This window comes from Moschus berezovskii, chromosome 8 (assembly GCF_049115385.1).
Source record: "Moschus berezovskii isolate FMDL1 chromosome 8, NW_MosBer_1.0, whole genome shotgun sequence".
NCBI lineage: Eukaryota > Metazoa > Chordata > Mammalia > Artiodactyla > Moschidae > Moschus > Moschus berezovskii.
This window is the reverse complement of record NC_142467.1, coordinates 95,511,969-95,531,068: the sequence shown is the minus strand read 5'-3', so window position 1 is coordinate 95,531,068 and position 19,100 is coordinate 95,511,969. Positions and strand designations below refer to the sequence as shown.

At 55.6% G+C, this 19,100-nt stretch overlaps 2 protein-coding genes across 5 annotated transcripts; one reads left to right on the top strand and one right to left on the bottom strand.

Annotated features, from left to right (window-relative positions):
- Window positions 1-305: 305 nt before the first annotated feature.
- Window positions 306-9,768, bottom strand: TRIP10 (thyroid hormone receptor interactor 10). Of its 2 annotated transcripts, XM_055430016.2 has the most exons (15): window positions 9,634-9,768; window positions 8,353-8,468; window positions 8,212-8,268; window positions 7,211-7,358; window positions 7,071-7,133; window positions 6,754-6,858; window positions 6,534-6,662; window positions 5,613-5,759; window positions 5,297-5,491; window positions 4,097-4,264; window positions 3,727-3,836; window positions 1,433-1,565; window positions 1,062-1,207; window positions 853-974; window positions 306-723 (listed from the first exon to the last, which is right to left on the bottom strand). In XM_055430016.2, exons 1-15 carry the CDS (start codon window positions 9,655-9,657, stop codon window positions 575-577), a joined length of 1,812 nt encoding a protein of 603 aa, XP_055285991.1. In that variant the 5' UTR covers window positions 9,658-9,768; the 3' UTR covers window positions 306-574. The 2 variants fall into 2 exon arrangements, with proteins under 2 accessions (XP_055285991.1, XP_055285992.1); XM_055430017.2 differs by lacking the exon at window positions 4,097-4,264.
- A 2,228-nt stretch (window positions 9,769-11,996) lies between these two features.
- GPR108 (G protein-coupled receptor 108) lies at window positions 11,997-19,100 on the top strand. Of its 3 annotated transcripts, none has more exons than XM_088838932.1 (18): window positions 11,997-12,154; window positions 12,877-12,996; window positions 14,066-14,116; window positions 14,344-14,426; window positions 15,381-15,505; window positions 15,608-15,669; window positions 15,756-15,824; window positions 15,922-16,026; window positions 16,213-16,346; window positions 16,457-16,532; window positions 17,001-17,074; window positions 17,170-17,287; window positions 17,378-17,508; window positions 17,594-17,637; window positions 17,857-17,906; window positions 18,144-18,227; window positions 18,523-18,647; window positions 18,890-19,100. In XM_088838932.1, the coding sequence occupies exons 1-18, from the start codon at window positions 12,035-12,037 to the stop codon at window positions 18,960-18,962; spliced, it is 1,644 nt and encodes a 547-aa protein (XP_088695058.1). In that variant the 5' UTR covers window positions 11,997-12,034; the 3' UTR covers window positions 18,963-19,100. The 3 variants fall into 3 exon arrangements, with proteins under 3 accessions (XP_088695058.1, XP_055286820.1, XP_055286821.1); XM_055430845.2 differs by having other exon boundaries at window positions 17,776-17,906; XM_055430846.2 differs by lacking the exon at window positions 14,066-14,116.

The window sequence follows — 19,100 nt, the reverse complement described above, 5'->3', positions numbered from 1 at the left end:
TCTAGGGGTTATCATAGGGATGAAAACTCAACATTTGAATGAACTCCTGGGTGGAGAATGCCTGGCACACAGTAGGTGCTCAGCAGATGTGAGCTGCAGGGAACACCAAAGGGGTGACACCAGCACCCTCCTCCCTACCAGAGTCACAGACAAGCACTCGACTCGCAGCAAGGGGCAGAGTTTGTCCAAGGTGTACCCAGGTTCACTGCCACTTCCTCATTCCCCGCGTGGCCCTTAAGGAGGGTGGTGTTTGAATATCCAGCCCCAGTATCCAAACCTCCTAATAAGCCACAGAAAAACTTCAAGAGTTTTTCATCACTTTTTATATAAAACAAAATGACCCTAGCCGAGCGGCAGGAAGAAAAAAGATTCGAAACATGAGTATGTACATCAATGGTAGAAGGCACAGCGGGTCCGTCTAGGGGTAGGAGTGAAGGGGTGGGGGTGGGGGGCAGCGGGTTACACAGGTCTCAGCCAAAGCCACGGGGGCAGAAATAAAGTGCGTAGGTCCTGGGGCCCCCCGTGGCCCAGAAGCAGCAGCCAACAGCCCCCCTCTTCCCGCTCCCAGCAGGGTTCAGTTGAGCATGACGCGGAGGTAAGAGGTGGGCACGTAGCCCTCACCTCCTTGTTTCCGCCTGACGCGGGTCCACCCGTCGCCTTTGTCTTCTTCCATGAGACTGAGGTCCTCGCCCTCAGCCATAGAGATGGTGCCCTCGCTGGACCCTGTCACACAGAGCGGCAGTGGGCTCAGGTCTGCTGGAAAAAGGTCTCAACAGAGCCCAGCCCCAAATGCCACCCTCCCCTGCCCCCCCCCCGCCAAAGTCACTGATGTACCACCCAGGTTGTCCAAACCTTCAAAGTGGTAGATGGCCACACAGTGACCAATGGGGGAGGCGGGCTCCTCCTCAAATTCCTCATCAAACTCCGTGTAGATGGGGGCGTCCTGACCCTCCTCAGAGGGGGGCTCTTCAGAGCTGGTTGGAGAAGGCAAAGCAGTGAGAACAGGCGCCCCTTGCCAGGGCCCTGGGTCGGGACAGACCTGCCCCGGCCTCCCTGCTCACCTCTCCTTGTTCTCTTGTGATCCATTGTTGCTGCTGCTGCTGCTGTCCGGCGGCGCGCTGGCCGGGGGGTCTGGAGGCCGGGTGTGCCGGCCCAGGGTGTCTCCCCGGTTGCTTAGGACCCGGCTCTCAGCTTCTGCCAGCCAAGCCTGAAAGGAGGGGACCGCACACTCAGCTCCAGGGCCAGGCTCTGGGGTCAGCCCACTCTGGGCCTGGAGGCTTCCTGAGATCACCCATGTACACCAGAGGCAGTGATGAGAAACAGCTGGAGCCCCCACCACCTACACCTCCCTGTCCCTCATTTTCCCCCTCCCCAGCAGGCAGTGACTCAGCCAGGCCTGCCGGCCCCGCCTCTCCCCAGGGTCTGTCCTGACCTCATACTTCTGTACTTCCAGTTTCAGCCGTTCGATGTTGTTCAGGGTTTCCGTGATCCGGGGTTCCAAGCTGGCTGGGTCTCCCATCTGGGGTGTCTTTTCATACACATCCTTCATTTTCTTCAGGGCCTCCCTAGGGTGAGACAGATGGAGGAAAAAGAAATCCATGTGATTTAACAAACAAAAAAAGATGGGCTTTGCTTCAGGGAGCTCAGCCAGTGCTTCATAGCCTGGATTCAAATCCCAGAGCGGGCATTTCCAAGTTGTTCCAAAACTGTCTCAGTAGGCTTGTCTGTGAAAGGAGAATAATGGTATCTATATGTGTTATGATGATAGCAGTGCCTTTACTGGAGTATAACTATTCTGGAGTATAGTTGCTGTACAATGTTGCATTAGTAAAGTGAATCAGCTCACATGTATACATATATCCCCTCTTTTTTATTTCTTTCCCATTTAGTCCACCACAGTGCATTGAGTAGAGGTCCCTGTGCTATACAGTAGGTTCTCATTAGTTATCTATTTTATACGTTTAGTGTATATAGGGGGCTTCCAAAGGTGGCGCTACTGGTAAAGAACCAGCCATGCAAGAGAGGCAGGACATGCGGGTTCGATCCCTGGGTCAGGAAGATCCCCTGGAGAAGGAAATGGCAACCCACTCCAGTATTCTTGCCAGGAAAATTCCATGGACAGAGGAGCCTGGAGGGCTACAGTTCATGGGGTCGCAAAGAGTCTGACATGACTGAGCAACTAACACTTTCAGATTTTCATACTAAGTGCGTACAGCATACAAGAAACCCATTCTAGGCATTAGAAATACAGCACTAAACAGAACTACATGGATCCTACCTCTCAGGTAGGATACACATTGTCTCCTATGTGTATCACAGTCTCTCAGGAAAACAGGAATTCTAATGATCCATGGAAGGAGTTAGAAACTCTATAAATGCTAGGTATTATTAGTAGTATTATCATTAGTCTCCTGTCCCCGCTTTCTCCATGTCTATATATACAGGCAGTAATTGTTATACGCATGGACCTCTGGACGATGACAAACCTGGGTTCAACTTCTTCCCAGTCCTAATATCTGATGCACATTACAGATGAGGAAACTGGAAAGAGCTAGAATAAAGGCCAGTCCATTTGGACTCCAGAGCATGCACCCGTAAACCCAACATCATAAAAATCTCAGGAATGGGGACTTCTCTGGTGGTCTGGTGGTTAACAGTCTGCACTTCCCCTGCAGGGGGGCACAGGTTCCATCCCTGGTGGGGAACAAAGACCCAGGATGCTGCTCGAGGTGCAGCCAAAAATTTAAAAAAAAAAAAAAACAGAACAATAATCAAATGGAACTTTACACCAATAAAAGCCATTTTGTACAAGGAGTTCTGTGCAAAACAGCAAAATATCATTTGGCTGCCTATCTGCAAGTGGCAAACGTCATTCTTATTATGTAAGAGGACTGGGAAGAGAATCTTGGAAAGTGTGAGTAAAGATTTTTTTTTTTTTAATCTGGCAGGTTTTTTTATTGTTAATATTTTAAGTGTTTTGAGTTATTAAATGAAAAAACCATATGCTTTTTTTTTTTTAGCCAATTAATGGAGTGAATAAGACTCATAGATGTTTTTGATATTGAACCATCTTTGCATTACTGGGCTAACCCCACTGATGATGATTTTGTTTGTTTTTGTTTTTTATTATTATTCTTTATTGTGGTATATACATAATATAAAATTTCCCATTTGTGCTATATTTAAGTGTACAGTTCTGTGGCATTAAATTCATTCATTGAGTTGGCCAATTACCATCACCACGTGATGTAATACTGTTTTTATTACATTGCTGGACTTGGATTGGCTAGGATTTTGCAATCTAAGATCATTAAGTTAATTAAATAAATCCATAATTTTATTTTCTTGAATTCTTGATAACTCAAGTTTTGGAACTTAGATTCCACCAGCCTCCTAAATGAGCTGGCAGCTTTCACTCTTTTTATTTTTTCAATCTTTTTGGCAGCATGTGGGATCTTCATTCTCTGACCAGGGATTGAACCTGTGCTCCCTGCATTGGCAGCACAGAGTCTTAACCACCGGACCTCCAGGAAAGTCCCTTTCACTCTTTTCCAGTTTCCTGGAATGACTTGTATAAGGTGGGAAGAAACTGTTTCTTCTACTTGCAGTTCACCTATAAACCCATTGGGGCCTGGGGTTTGTTAGAGAGGAGATCTTTCGGTACCAATTCAGTGTGATTTATTTACCCTTTCACCTGTTCCTTACCTGCTCAGCCCCTCACCTTACCTCTGGTCCATCTCCTTCTGTAGTTCACGGTTCCGTTCTTCCAGCTGCTGCTGCAGCCGCTTTCTCTGCTGCTCCGGGGGCAAGTGGCTGAAATCCTCAGTCACCACTGTCTGTAAGGTGGAAGAGGACTGAGTTCCAGAACAGATTTTGAGCTCCCAGGTCTAAGATAGGCCTAAGATACACCGAGTCCACCTTCCTCCCTGCCCAAGGTACTTGGGGGGCAAGGCCATGCACAGAGCGAAGCAGGTCCAGGTGGGGCCTTGGAAGGAGGGGGCCCAGCCAGCGGCAGGAAGCGAGCCCAGGGTCCCGCCACCCGGCCGCTGGGCGGGCTGGGGCCGCCCCCTCCTCCTCCCCCAGAGGCCTCACTTACCCCACGGCTGCCTCGAAGGCTGCGGAAGGATGCTAGCCGCGGTTTGACCGACTTACTGATCTCGCTCAGTATGGCCAAGGGGTCGAGGCCGGAGCGGGGGGACGGGGGTCCATTAGGTAATGCCGAGGGCAGGGGGCCCCCCAGGGGGGAGAGAGGTGGGGGGCACGGCTACCGGCAGGGGCCAGGGAGGGCATGGGTCAGAAGGGTCGGGAGGATGTAGAGAACAAAGACGGATGGACGGCGGATGGACGCAATTAAGAAAAAAGAAAAAAAAAAAAAAAACCAAATGGAGAAAAGAAAAAAAAAGTAAGAAAACCACAACTCAAGATGCACAATCACACACACTGAAAATACATGCAAAGAACAACACAAAAATCTGGGAGTGGCGGGAGGGCGTTAGATTGTGAGCCAGAAGGCCAGACCCTTCCCCTTCTACCCCCCAACACTTCCCACCTCCCTTGCACCCTATGTCCAATTTCTAGAATGGAGCCCGGGGGCACAGGGAGGCCCATGTTTCTCTACCCCACCCCCACCCCCAGCTTTCTGGGCTCACAGTCTAGAAGGTGGAGGGAGAGGCATGCAGAAATAAAGGGCTCAGACAAAAATGGGGCCATAGATGTCAAGGGCAAGCTAAGAGAAGGGTCAAAGGCATGAAATACCAAAAGGGCTACAGCCGGGGTTTAAGCTAGGGGATTCAAAGTATACGTCGACAGGGATCGAAAGTATGAAACAGGAATCAAAGGTATATATTGGGCAGAGGAGGGGGCTGTCAAAGGTATAAACCAGGGGTGTCCAGGTATGTGCCTGACACTGAAAGCCAAAAATCCCAAGAAAAACCAGCCTGAGGTTAGGGGGCCCAAAGACTCAGCGGGTTGAAGAGACTCAACAGGAGACCCTAGCCTGGTGTTCCAAGCCCTCACCCAGCCCTGAACCCCAAAGCTGGTCTCTTCTCTCAGACTCCTGAGAAGCAGCAGACAGACGCCACAGGCCCTCCCCCGTCAACCCGCCCCCCCATCACCAGCCTCGGGGGACTCCCAGACCAATGGCCCAGCCGCCTTCCTTCCCTCCAGCCCGGGCCAGCAGCCAAGAGGAAAATTCCTGCCCGGGACTCAGCGTTCCGGCGGCTGGGACTGACTCAGTGTGGGCCCCTGCTGTCCCCACTCACACCCAGCCCTCCACCCTGAGGGCCCTGGTCCCCACCTTGTTCTTCTTGCCGAATGGCCAGCGCTTAGCCCGGCTGCGGCTAGTGCCTCGGAGCTCTGGCCGTCCATCAGAGGGGGTACCCAGGCTACTGTCCGAGGGCACACGGTTCATTGGCTGGCTAAAGTCTTCAAATTCCACATCACCCGGACGGGCAAAGCCTGACTTGTGCAGCTCAATTAGGACCTGGGAATCCTGGGGATGGTGAATGGCAATCAGGCAAGACTGGGGGCCCAGCCTTCGGACTCCTACTTCTGCACACCACCCCCAACCACTGCTTGTCCCCCATGGTTCACTGCCAGGACCAGGCACCCACGTTCTTGGCATTCACAGCATCTGCGGCCACCTTCATGCCCTCCAAACACTTGGCAATGATGGGTACCACCTCCAGCTCAGTCTCTGACAGGAGCCCGTAACCAGCCCCCAGGTGGGTGGCCCGCCGCTCATCCATGTCCTGCAGCTTCTGTAGAGACGGGGGACACGGTTCTCAGGGGCATTGATCGAGGGGCTGGTGGCAGAATGATTCCCTCCCAAGCATAATGGAGCCCCACACTGACCACAGCCCCAGGCCCAGTTTAGCAGGGAAAACACAAAATTGAACAGAGAGACTTCCAGCTCAATGTGGTCAGGGGAGAAATTTCAGAGGCCAGGGAGATGTCAGAGAGGAATTTGAGGCCCTCCCTTTGCCTAGGGAGTCAGGAAAGGCTTCTCAAAGGAGGTGAAAAATGTAGCCAGGAAGGGACTTCCCCGGTGGTCCAATGGCTAAGGTACTGCATTCCCAATGCAAGGCGTCCAGGTTCAATCCCTGGTCAGGGAACTAGACCCCACATGCTGCAACTAAGACAAGGTGCAGCCTAATTAATTTTCAAAATATACTAAGAAAAAAACACAGCCAGGAATTTCAAGAAAAAAGCAGACCCAACACAGATACTGCCAGTCTCAGTGTTGGGATAGAGAGTAGAGTACAGAGCGGAAACAGGAGAAGGGAAATTTGAGATCTTTCAGAGGGTTTGTTAGAATTGGGGCTTGGAAGAATGTAGGAATTATAAAAGTAAAGAACAACATTCCTGGCAGAAAGAACAGCTTGAATAAAATCAGAGAACACTGACCATTTGGTTCTAATTCCTTTTCAATTTAGAGATTAGGGCATTACAGCTGGGGTTTTGACAAATGTGTAGGAGTTGGTTAACTCTGGGGTTCTCTAGGGAAGGTGGGACTGGGGGTTTGTAGCACTCACATCAAATATCTGGGGCATCTGGGAAAAATAGAAGTGAGACTGGTCACGGTTGAAACGTTGTAGTTGGGCTGCATACTCATTTTTGCTTTCTTCTGCCATGTGACTCCGAAGGTGGGCTTGTTGTTTGGCCTGAGGAATATGGAGGTGGGGGGAGGGTCATAGCCCAGTTCTGGCCTTGTCCAACCCTGACCCCCAAGCCTGTCTCAGATCCCACAGGCACCTTTTCCACATCAGCTTTGGTGGCATTGATATCCTGGTCAAGCCTCTCAGCGGTCTGGGCTGCCTTCTCAGCCTCCCTGCAGTCCCGTTCAAATTTACGTTTACTCTGTGTTGGGGACAGAACCGGAATGAAGGAGCCGCCCGCCCATGGTTTCAGGGACTAGGGGGAAGTCAACAGCAACTGGGAGTTGGGGTGGGGACAACACGCAGGTTGGAAACCCACAGGAGAGGAGGGGTCCAGGCCAGACGAAGTGAATGGACAACCCTCACCCAGCTGCTCGGGGCCAGAGCTTCGCTTCTCCACACCCACAGACTCACATTCTCCAGCTGCTTGAAGCCACTTTCCAGCTGCTGCTGGGCCCGACGACCTTCTTGGAAGTGCTATGGGAAGAGGGGGCGATAAGGCTCACCCTGATGTCAGGGGACCCTCGGGAAGCCCCAGAGAAGGGGTCACCCACCATCTTTCTCTCTTGTTTCATCTCCTGCGAGTACTTGGCCAGCTCCAGACATACACGCACGCTGAGGTTCTCGGCCACCAGCTCCCGCTGGCCGGCAAAATCATTCACCTCCTGCAGAATCTGCACGAAGGACTGTTGCTGGCTGAACCTGGGGCGGGGTGGAGGGGAGACAGGGGCTGGGGGTCAGGACCCCGGGAGCCACAAGCCCCCAGACCCACCTCCATTTGAGAAAGCGTGAGCCCCAAGACATTCACCCCAGAAGCAACGATAAATTCTGGCCCACACCCTCAACCTTCGAGGGGGACACAGAAACACAATTCTCAGAATTTGGGGAGGTCTTAGAAAGGGGATGCGATGCTTACAAAATCTTTCTGCATCACTCTCGTGGTGTCAGTAGCTGCATCACATAATCAAATACTATAAATGCTTTTGCAAGAAGCATTAGTATTCACATAAGTGAGATAAAATCCAAGAAGACCCTAATGAACTACTTCATGTCAGTTCAGGTCTTGAGACTGCCTCCAAACAAGCAACCAGAAAATCTTTCGCTTTCTAGAGCTTTGGGGGTTTCTGGAACTGGAATAAAGTGAAATGGGACAGGCACTGTTTTAACACACGATGTTAATCTTCATATGAGCCCCTACACAGACATCGTCATCCCCAATTCACAGGAGAGGAAAACCAAGGCTAACAACATGAGTCACTTGCCCAGAGTCACTCATTTAATAACTGTGGGAGCCTCTCCCATTTAATAGGCGAGGGAAACGGAGGCTGAGAACTGAAGTCAAGTGGCCAAAGCAGTTCAGCTGGAAAGTAGTGGATTTAGAATTCCAAGCCAGGTAATTCCGTTCCTGCATCCAAGCTCAAGCCTCTAGGTGGAACTGGCGTGAGAAGTGAGGGATCTGTTTGCGGGGAGCCCAGCTTGAGAGAGAGAGGAAGTGGGTCCCATATCCCCGGCCCTCCCAGATCTAGCCCTGTATCCACTCGGTGTTCGTTCTTACTTGGATTCAGGGTCATCTTTGGCAGGTCTTTTGGGCATGTATTTTTTCACCAGGCTCCTACGGAGAGAGGCAGGAAGGCTGAGCCCCCAGTCCTCCAACCGCTCCCCTAAACCCCAGGGCGCGGCCACCCTAGGGTCTCACCGCAGCTGCTTTGCATAAGCCTGCTCCACCTCCGTCCGCTCTTTCACGAACTTCACGTATCTGTCCAACAGGTCCAGACCCCACTGCGTGTGCCTCTCGAGCACCTCAAACTGATCCTAGCAGGGGGATTGGGAGGACCGAGGTCAGGACCCGGGGACCCCATAGCCGCCGACCCAGCGGCAAGGAAGCCTCCTGGCTCCAAGCTCCAAGAAGGAGTGGCTTCCCGGCCCCGCCCCGGAGCGGAGCGGGGGGAGGCAGGAAACCGGCGGGAACCCCCTCCCCTTCCCGGGAAGGGCCAGAGAACTGGGGCGGGGCCCCGAGCCGGACTACAGGGTCCCCTCTCCCGGCGTCCAAGAGGGGTGTGGAATGGGGCAAGGCCACACCCCCTGCCCCGGGTCCCCTAATCCCCCCCAGATTCCGGAAAATCCGGCCGGCCTGGCGTGAGTCAGGGCCAGAGGGGCAGGGTTCCCTGCAGCTTGGGGGGGCCCCAAAATGGTCGGAGCGTAGGCATCAGGTTCCCCTGGTCGCCACGCTTCCCAGGGTTCCCCCAGGGGCGACTCAGTTTTCCTCACTGACTCCACTTTACCTCCAAAAGAAATCCCAGAGTTGGTGTGGGGGGGGCGATCTAGTTAACTCAGGGCACCCAGGAACCCAGGAGTGCCACCGCCCCCAGAAAGAGGAGGGGTCAGAGGTTCCGGCTAGGAAAGGGGGAAAAAATTCTGGGGCTTCCAGGGCATAGGTTCGAGGCGATTGGTGGCGGCCCCTCCCAGTGCCTAAGGAGGGCTGGGGGAGGGGGCTGAGGCCGAGGCTCGCAGCCCCCTCCCCCCTACAGCGTCCCAAGCCCTAATTGTAGATTAGAGGCGATGTGAGGGCGGTCTGGACTTCCAGGTCCCACGTGGGGTTGGAAGTGGCCAGAGGGCCCCCTCCCCCGCCCCAGCCGGACAGGCGGACGGCGGGCAGGGACCCAGGGGCCGTAAGATAAGCCGCCGGCCCAGTCAGGGCGCTCAAAATAGGTGACCTCTCCCGGCTGCTCAGGCCTGGTCCCAGGACTTCTTCTGCCCTCACTATGAACCCCGTACCTCAGTTTCCCTACGCGGCTCCTGAAAGGTCGCCCTCCGCTCCGGGGCGTCCTGAACCGCCCTGGGAAACTCCGCGGAGAGAGGGGATTCCAGGGGTCGGTGGAAGGGAACGCGCAGAGATCCCGCAGGGGTACTGCAGGGGCAAATCGTGGGTCTGGACCCCAGGAAGGGAGGAACTTGGAGTCAAGCGGAACGGACTCACCCACAGTTCGGTGCCCCAATCCATGCTGCTCCCGCCGCGGCCGACGCCTCCACCGCACCCGGTCCCTGCCGCCCGCCGCCGCCGGGAGACTCAGCCCAGGGCGAGGAGCCCGACCCCGCCCCGCTCAGGCCCCGCCCACTCATGCTCTGCCACGCCCCGTACACTCTGCCACGCCCCCGCACTCTCTTAGCCCAGGCTCGGCCCCCTGAAAGCGAGACCCCCCTCCAAGGAGGCGGGGCCCAACGGGCGCCCCGCCCCTTCTTAAAGGAATGCGCGCCACCCGACGCCACAGGACAGACCCCTTAAAGGACCTTCATCCATTTTCCAAATGCCCTGGGACCCTTTTGGCCACCCCATCCCTGCCCCGCCCTGGACTGATTTTCTTTTCCTCTTTCCTTTCAATCATTCATTAAAGGGCCAAGACACTAAAACCCCAACCCAAGAGGTTTTCCCCCCACTCCATCGCAGGGAGAACTGAGGTCACCCCGCTCTTGCGGGCCGGCCTGGCTCCAGACGTCTACGTTCGTCCCACTAATGGTCTGGTCCCTCCGGCCACAGGGCGGATGGAAGGACTTCGATCCTGTCCAGGACGGGCCTCCGCCAAGGCCGGGTCCATTAGCGCCCCTACCGCATCCTGCCTCCCTCCCTAAAGTCTACGCCTGGAAACTGAGGACGGGCTGTCCTTGGGGCGCCAGCCCCAGGCCTTTCCTCGGCTCCCGTACAGTTCGAGCTTGCACCTGCCCATTTCCCAGTCTCATCCATTAAGGCCCAATCAGGTTTAATAGTTTGCACAGACCCTAGGATTCCTACTCCACCACTCTCCCGCTCCTGGAACCCTTGGGCTTGGAAGTCAGTTCACACACTGTTAATTCCTTTGAGGCACTGGAATGAAAGGGGAGAGATCCAAGCAGCAACCTCCCCCCAACTCCCACCCTCTCCTGCCTTTGGTGCTTTCTATTTGGTTACAGAGGTGACAGTCGCCCTGCTGGGGCTGAGGGCTTTAGACCCCTGGGACAAGTCAGTCTCTGAGCCCCGTCTTACAGGACACAAGAAGTACACAACACGGCTAGGAGGATGGATAGCTTCAGTAACCCACACTGGGACAGACGGCTCTGCGGGGACCTGGCCCCACCTGCTGGTGGCTTCCGAGTTAGAAAACTTCAAATTGCAAAATAGACTTGGGCTCCAGAGGTTAGATGGAGGAAATGGCAACCGGCTCCAGTACTCTTGCCTGGGAAATCCCATGGACAGGGGAGCCTGGCAGGCTACAGTCCATAGGGTCACAAAGAGTCGGACACGACTGAGTTACTGAGCATGCATGCCAGAGGTTAGAGGGTCAGATCGAGTCAGAAACTCAGCCTGGGGTCTGGAACTCAGCGGCTCAGCCTGGGAGTTAGGGTCTCAACTGAAATTAGGATTCATCCCAGGTGGGCACCACAATTGGGATGGGACCTGCCTGGGATCGGAGGTTTAGGAGAGGTGAGTTACCAGTCGAAGGCCTGGGACTCAAATGAAGGTCCACAGGTCTGTCCTAATCTGAGGTCAGGGCTCAGTCTTTATCTGAGATCTGTCTAGGTGTAAACTCAGCCAGAGATTAAGGCTCCGTATAGGCTGAGAGTAGAAGGGGAAGGGAGAGCTGCGTTTCAACTGAGGTCAGGGCTCAGCTGCAGGTAGGCGCTCAGCCTGGTGTTGGGGTTCAGCCTGAATCAAGATTGTCTTGGGTTCTGCGGATGGGACTCCATCCAGTGACCTCACTCCAGGATAGAAGCGTCCACCTAAGCCTGGTAACTCAGGATCATAGGTCATTCCAGGGTCATGATTTAGCTTGGGGCCAGGTTTTGGCCTCTTCGGTGGATCAGCAAGATTAGGAAAACAAGACAGGCTTTAGCAAATGCAAGTGTTTACCAAAAGCCTGAGCTTTGGCTGGAAGCCACATCCTCAGGGGAAAAAGGGGACGTCTGTCCTTAGGGATACTGGGAGATGTAGTTTATTGGATGCCCCCATTGAGTTGTTTGCTGCCCCACCCCCTCCAACCTTGCGTTCTGGGTAATGTAGTTCTGAACGGATCTGTCAGTTAAGAGTGGGTGGAGGAATTCCTCTTCAGGGAAGGATATGAGATCCATCACAACTGGTTGGATGAACTGTTTATCAACTTACATCCGGGACAATCTTTCTAGTGATTGGTGGGTGTGAAGGCGGGGTTAAGCAATATTAGCATTCCCATTCGGGACTGGTGCTGTCCATTTGGTGTCTTACAGGGGGCGGGCGCGAGAGGAGGCAATCGGTGATTGGTTGGGAGGGCTCAAAAAGCAGAAGGGTCGGCCTCCACCGTGCGGCGATTGGCTCACCGGTAGGCGGGCCTGGGTCAGAGGCGGTGTCAAAGGAGGCGGTGGCTCCAGAGATGGCAGTGAGCGAGCGGAGGGGGCTCGGCCGTGGGAGCCCCGCGGAATGGGGGCCGTGGCTACTTCTGCTGCTGCTGTTAGGCGGTTCCTCCGGACGCATTCACCGGCTGACGCTGACGGTGAGTCCCGCCGCGTGGCGGTCTCGGGTGCGGGGCGCAGCTTTGGCCCGGAGAAGCCCCTAGCTTGGAGTGGTCTCGTCCTACCTCCCCCTCTCCTTATGTGGGATGGAGAGGTCCAGCGCCCCCTGCCTCAGGCCAGGAGTGGTCTCGCCAGAGGATTTGAACTCTCAGTGGTTCTTTTGAAGTTGCTTGGCCTGCTGCGCTAGGGTCGTCCCTTGCCCACAGCGGATGGGGCTTCACCTCTGGGGACCCAGGACTCTGAGGCCTTTAAATTCTTGGGATCGCTTTGAGGCTGCTAGGGACCCTTGACGCCGCCCAGGGAAGTCCCTGGGGGTTCTGGAATGGGTGTACTAATTGGGATCTTGGGGACTCGGAATCTAAAAATGTTCCGAGAAGTGAGAATCAGGCTCTCCAAGATGAGTAATTCTGCTTTACGGGTGATGCTCACCTCGTAGGGAGAATTCCACGTATCCCAGACCTTCTCTTCCTGGACTCTCCGAATAGTAGCCACAGGATCCCGAACCATTTTGTGCTTACCTGGAATTGGTCTAGGGTCATGGCCTACAGGGGTGGCCCTCTCTTCCTCTCCCGTCACCCTTTGAACCTGTCCTAAATACAGAGATACCGGGAGGGGGCCGAAGCCCTTGGCGGAACCTCGTGCCAGAGCCCTGGAGCTGGGCTGGTGGGAAGTCTGAACTGTCTGTTTCTTTGGTCTCCGGCAGGGGGAGAAGCGAGCAGACATCCAACTGAACAGCTTTGGTTTCTACACCAACGGCTCCCTGGAGGTGAATCTGAGCCTCCTGAGGTTAGGCCGCCAGGATACAGAAGAGAAGGCCCCGCTGGTGAGGGTCTTTGGGAAGTTTGCTGGAGGAGGGAGAGGTGCATGAGTTTCTGAGCCCACCCACTCCCCGCCAATTCTGGATTCACATCCTAGCTCTGCCTCACCCTTGTGATTGTGGGCAAGTCCTTTTTTTTCTCTGAGTTTCTATTTGCTCATCTGTAACTGAGGAGTAATTTCTCAGGCTATATGTGCTAGGCACTGAGCTGGTGAGAGGGGAGCCTACCAGTGAACGGCACAGCCTCAGTTCCTGGAGTCAAAATAAGAGGCTAGTGTTATTGAACACCCGCTGGGTACCCATACATTGCAAATCAATTTCCATGAGTCTGTTCCGTCATAGCCACCTTTCAGGGTTGCTGTGAAAATATTAGCACCTGTAAACCAAAATTTTTTGGTTTTGACTCAGAGGTATGTGGCTTACTCAGAGTCCCAGAGCTTAGATGTAGATCCAAGTGTGTTGGATTCCAGAGCCCAAGGCAGGAAGCCGTAAACATTCTATTTGTTTTTTACATCATCATTTTAAATTGGGGTGGGGGGGAGCAAAGGAACCAGCGAAGGTCTCCTGGAGGAAATGACATCCCAGTCAAGTGATTAGGAGTTAAAGGAAGAGGACTGGGGTGCTGGGGGCAAGTGGGAAAAGTCAGTGAATGCAGGATCTCCCCCTTAGTAGGTATTCAGGAAATTCGAGGTAATATGTCTATTGCCACTGATAGAGGTCCCTGCCGGAGAAGGCAATGGCAAGCCACTCCAGTACTATTGCCTAGAAAATCCCATGGATGGAGGAGCCTGGTAGGCTGCAGTCCGTGGGGTCGCTAAGGGTCGGACACGACTGAGCGACTTCACTTTCACTTTTCACTTTCCACTTTCACACATTGGAGAAGGAAATGGCAACCCACTCCAGTGTTCTTGCCTGGAGAATCCCAGGGACGGGGGAGCCTGGTGGGCTTCCGTCTATGGGGTCACACAGAGTCGGACACGACTGAAGTGACTTAGCAGCAGCAGCAGCAGCAGTAGCAGCAGAGGTCCCTGCTGGCGTCCCTCATCTCACAGTCCCTTTTCTTTCCACTTGCCAGGTGGGGTTCAGTCTGACCCGGGTGAGATCTGGCAGCATTCGCTCCTACTCAGTGAGTGGTAGGGGTGGAAGTGGGGAGAGGAGGGTGGAGGGGCAGAGGCAGCGGAAGGGGAGGGTTGTCTGTCGGCCTCTGAAACCCAAAGGCCCCTTTCCTCCCCTAGAGAGGAAGGGAGAGACTCACCCTTGCCCTGGGGAAGGGGGTGGGGATGGGTAGGGAAGCAGGGTGGGACTGGACCAGTGGGTGGGGGTAACCAAAGCTCCTTACTGCCCACCCTCCAGAACCGGGACTCCCATGAGTGTCCTCTCCGGAAAAACAGTAGCAGCCTCCTGGTTCTCTTCCTCATCAACACCAAGGATCTGCAGTGAGTACGGGGGCTACCCTAAAGATCCATCACTGGGGTGTCCCTGGTTGTGATACCCATGTGAGCTGATCAGGTGGAATGAGAACCAGCCAGAAAGAACCTTGATGCCTTTGGAGAAAGCCACTCACTTTTGTTGTTAAATTTTAGTTATTTATTTATTTTTGGCTGCACTGGGTCTTTGTTGCTGCGAGTAGGCTTTCTCTACTGGTGGCAAGCAGAAGCTACTCTCTCTCTACTCAAGATGCTCTGGCTTCTCGTTCCTATGGCATCTCTTATTGCAGAGCACGGGCTCTGGGACATTCAGGCTTCAGTAGTTGCAGCAGGTGAGCTCTAGAACGCAGGCTCAGTGGTTGTGGTGCATGGGCTTAGCTGTTCCGTGGCATAGGGGATCCTCTCAGACCAGGGATTGAACCCATCTCCCCTGCATTTGGCATGTGGATTCTTTACCACTGAGCCACCGGGGCAGCCCTTCCTGGTGGTTCAGCAGATAAAATTCCACCTGCCAGTGAAAGAGAGGCAGATTCGATCTCTGGATCAGGAAGATCCCTTGGAGTAGGAAATGGCAACCTGCTCCAGTATTCTTGCCTGGACAATCCCATGGACAGAGGAACCTGGAGGGCTACAGTCCATTGGGTCCCAAATAATTGGACAGAACTGAAGCAACTTAGCATGCACACATGACCAGGGAAACCTGACAGCATTTTCTTATTAAATAAGGTGTACTGCAGTAGAATGAGTGACTCGGTGTCATGGGAAGTGACAAGATAATCCCTGGTTCTGGCAACACAGGGATGTGGCAGCCATCTCGATGGATGGTGGCCAAATGCTGCCACTTGATGACCACTGATAGAGCCCCCCCAGAGAGGAGACCCTGAGGACCCAAGTGGCCATTGGGTCCCTCAGCACGGCTGGTGTGCCTGACCTTAGCCTTCAGCTTCCCCACATCATCCCCAGGGTCCAGGTACGAAAGTATGGGGAGCAGAAAAAGCTATTCATCTCTGCCGGGCTCCTCCCAGAATCACCCTCTGAACCAGGAGTCCCGAAGTCAGAGCACACAGTCGCCCCCAAGGTGGACCACGGTGAGTCAGGCTGGGAGGAGTGGGTGGGTAGGGGTGCTCCATACATCCCCCCATTGTTCTGCTGTCTGTCCATCTGGGATCTCACCTGTGTTTGCCCAACAGGGACCACTGCTGCACCCGACAAAGCCAAGTTGAAACCCACAGGGTCACAAGGGGACGGGCAGGTATGGGAAGCCAGGGCAGGAGGGAGGAAGGCCCTCCTCCCATAGTGGGCAGCTGATGCTCCATGGAGGCACTCTGTTCCCGCCAGGGTGTCAGTGGGAAGGACCAGGAGCTGGTGTTGGGCCTGGGCCACCTCAACAACTCCTACAATTTCAGTGTGAGTGTCCGGGGGTGCCTGCAGCCTCTCCCCTCTGCAAAGTGGGGTCGCCCCCAAGCTGAGGTCCCCTCTCCCCTCTGTCTGTCCTGCCTCTCAGTTTCATGTAGTGATCGGCTCTAGGGCCGAGGAAGGCCAGTACAACCTCAACTTCCACAACTGTGACAACTCGGTGCCAGGCCGGGAGCAGCCGTTTGACATCTCGGTGAGTGGAGGGGGAGGGCAGTAGGTTCATGGAGCCCTCACTGCGGGCCAGGTACCCCATGTGCATCAGGGAGACGGGAACTCTGAGGATCAGAAATGAGAGAACGGAACCTGGAGACGCACACTCAGGGCCCAGCACGTCTGGAGCTAGCCTGCAACCCCCTGTCCCCCACTGCTCCCTCCCCAGGTAATGATCCGGGAGAAGAACCCAGAGGGCTACCTGTCAGCGGCGGAAATCCCTCTTTTCAAGCTGTACATGGTCATGTCCGCATGCTTCCTGGGCGCCGGCATCTTCTGGGTGTCCATCCTCTGCAAGAACACGTAATGCCCTTGACCCTGGGGGTCCTCCACCTCCTGCCTTCCCACTTTCCCACCCCCGCCCCTGACCAGTGCTCGCTCTCTTCTGCCCCTCATCTCTCCTCCCCCACCAGGTACAACGTTTTCAAGATCCACTGGCTCATGGCAGCCCTGACTTTCACCAAGAGCGTCTCTCTCCTCTTCCACAGTGTGAGAGTCTGGGGCCAGGAACAGCGCGGGGTGGGCTGGAGTCTCTGGGGCCAGGAAAAAGCCCCTACAAGCCACTCCCCAAATCTCTGCAGACCCTGGGCTGGAGAGTTCCATATGTCTCTCCGAGTGTCCATCCATTTTATCACTGTAGCCAGCTTTCCATCCAGCCCTTCTGTCCAGCTGTGATGGCCCACCTTTCAGTCTGACTGTTTGTGGGTCCAGCTGTGACTATCAGCCAGGCCGATTGTCTAACTGTCCATTCGTCCAACTATGACCTTCCCTCCATGGTCGCGGCTGTGACCGTCTCTTTGTCTGTCCATTCACCATCCTGATTGGAACTGTCCGTTCCTGTCCCCTTCCTGGTCATCCATCCAACAGTGATTGTGCATGTTCCCGAACCACCATCCATCCACCCTCCCCATTCCCCTGCCCATCTGTCTGACTGTCCACCCATCCACCCACCTCCAGATCAACTACTACTTCATCAACAGCCAGGGCCACCCCATCGAAGGCCTCGCTGTCATGCACTACATAACGCATCTGTGAGTGCCCCTCTGTGCCGGGCAAGGCGGTGGGGAGGCAGACGGGAGGGCTGGGCCCCCAGGGTCTCACCACAACTCCTACCTCCCTCCGCCAGGCTGAAGGGTGCCCTCCTCTTCATCACCATCGCCTTGATCGGCTCCGGCTGGGCCTTTGTCAAGTACGTGCTATCAGACAAGGAGAAGAAGATCTTCGGGATAGTGATCCCACTGCAGGTGCCTAGGGAGGCCCCAGGGGCGGAGCTGGTGTGCGTGGCTACACAAGCCCAGCCCACGCACCCACCTGTCCCGCCCCCTGTCCTGCAGGTCCTGGCCAACGTGGCCTACATTGTCATCGAGTCCCGCGAGGAGGGTGCCAGCGACTACGGCATCTGGAAGGAAATCCTCTTCCTGGTGGATCTCATCTGCTGTGGCACCATCCTCTTTCCCGTGGTCTGGTGAGGACCCTCTCCAGGCCCCTCCCGCCGTGGGCACGGATGGGGGCAGTGCTGACTGCCCCCTGTGTTCCTCACTCTGTCCCAGGTCCATCCGGCATCTCCAGGACGCGTCTGGCACTGATGGGAAGGGTGAGGCTGTGCCTGGGGCCCTCGGCTGGCTGCTGGTCCCTCTTGCTGACCCCTGGATGCTCCTCCCATCCCCCTCTGACTGCCTTTCCTTCCACTTACCTTCCCTCACACATCCCTCTCCACACTCTGCCCCCAAAGGTCCTCTCCTCCACCCCTGCCCCCTTCGTCCTGCCCCCAGAGTCCTTCCCTTGACCCCCACTCTCTGTGCCCACCGTCCAGTGGCAGTGAACCTGGCCAAGCTGAAGCTGTTCCGGCATTACTATGTCATGGTAGGAGCCCTCTACTCACTCGGGAAGTTTGGGAGGCGGTGGTAGGGGGTTCGGGGGGTTGCGGACGACAGCCAGCTCGTGAGCAAGCACACCCACCCTAACCCCTCCATCTGCAGTCCCTTGGAGCCCAGCCCCCCAGCCCTCTACCAATAATCCCCTGGCCCCCACCCCAGGCATCCCCAGTGGTGCCAGCGGCCTCACCCTTCAGTGGCCCTGTGCGCACCCGCGTCCCTGCAGGTCATCTGTTACATCTACTTCACGCGGATCATCGCCATCTTGCTGCGGGTGGTCGTGCCCTTCCAGTGGCAGTGGCTGTACCAGGTGAGCACAGAGGCCCCAGGAGGGGCGGAGGGTAAGCCAGACAGTAGCAGTGGAGGCAGGGGGTGTGTGCCTGACATTCCCACTGGGTCTGCTCGCCGCTCAACCCCTGAGGGGATGAGACTACCGGGACCCCTGGGGACGCCCAGGGTGGGGTCCGGGGAATTATCGGTTAAGGGCGGGGGCCGGACTCCAAGGGACTGCAGATGGAGGGGTTAGGGTGGGAGTGCTTGCTAAGGAGCCGGCTGTCGTCCGTTCCCCCCTCCCACCCACCACCTCCTCCTCCCAAACTTCCCAGCTCTTGGTTGAGGGCTCCACTCTCGCCTTCTTCGTGCTCACGGGCTACAAGTTCCAGCCCGCAAGGGATAACCCGTACCTGCAGCTACCCCAGGAGGATGAGGAGGACCTGCAGACGGAGCAAGTGTGAGCCCTAGGGCTGGGGTGGGCGGGGCTTTGACAGTGAGGGGCGGGGCCAGAAAGCTGCGGCGGGTGTGGCGGGGCTGAGTGGGTGGGCCTAGGCCGCGGAGCAGGAGGGGGCCAGGCTCAAAGCACAGGTGGGTGGGATCTGGGCGGGGCCGGGAGGCTCGGGGTGGGCGTGGTGAGCTTCGAGAGTGAGACTTGGCTCCCCTCAGCTCTTGGACCTCCTCCTTCCTCTCTGCCTGTAGAATGACCGATTCTGGGTTCCGGGAAGGCCTGTCCAAAGTCAACAAAACAGCCAGCGGGCGGGAGCTGTTGTGATCAGCTCTCCACCTCGTCCTTCTTCCTCCTCGTCTCTTCACACATTCCCCGCTCCGGCTTCTCCCAAAGACCGTGAGGAGAGGACGGGGCCGGTGCTCACGGGACACCCAGCATCCTGGGACCAGCGTTCCTGGAGCC

Coding starts and splice junctions, on each gene's coding strand:
- GPR108 (XM_055430845.2), top strand. CDS start 12,035: ATGGCAGTGAGCGAGCGGAGGGGGCTCGGCCGTGGGAGCCCCGCGGAA. Junction 17,075..17,169: donor ATGCACTACATAACGCATCT/GTGAGTGCCCCT, acceptor TCCCTCCGCCAG/GCTGAAGGGTGCCCTCCTCT. Junction 17,907..18,143: donor TCCGGCATTACTATGTCATG/GTAGGAGCCCTC, acceptor GCGTCCCTGCAG/GTCATCTGTTACATCTACTT.
- TRIP10 (XM_055430016.2), bottom strand. CDS start 9,657: ATGGATTGGGGCACCGAACTGTGG. Junction 8,269..8,352: donor GCTTATGCAAAGCAGCTGCG/GTGAGACCCTAG, acceptor CTCTCTCCGTAG/GAGCCTGGTGAAAAAATACA. Junction 3,837..4,096: donor GCCTTCGAGGCAGCCGTGGG/GTAAGTGAGGCC, acceptor TCCACCTTACAG/ACAGTGGTGACTGAGGATTT.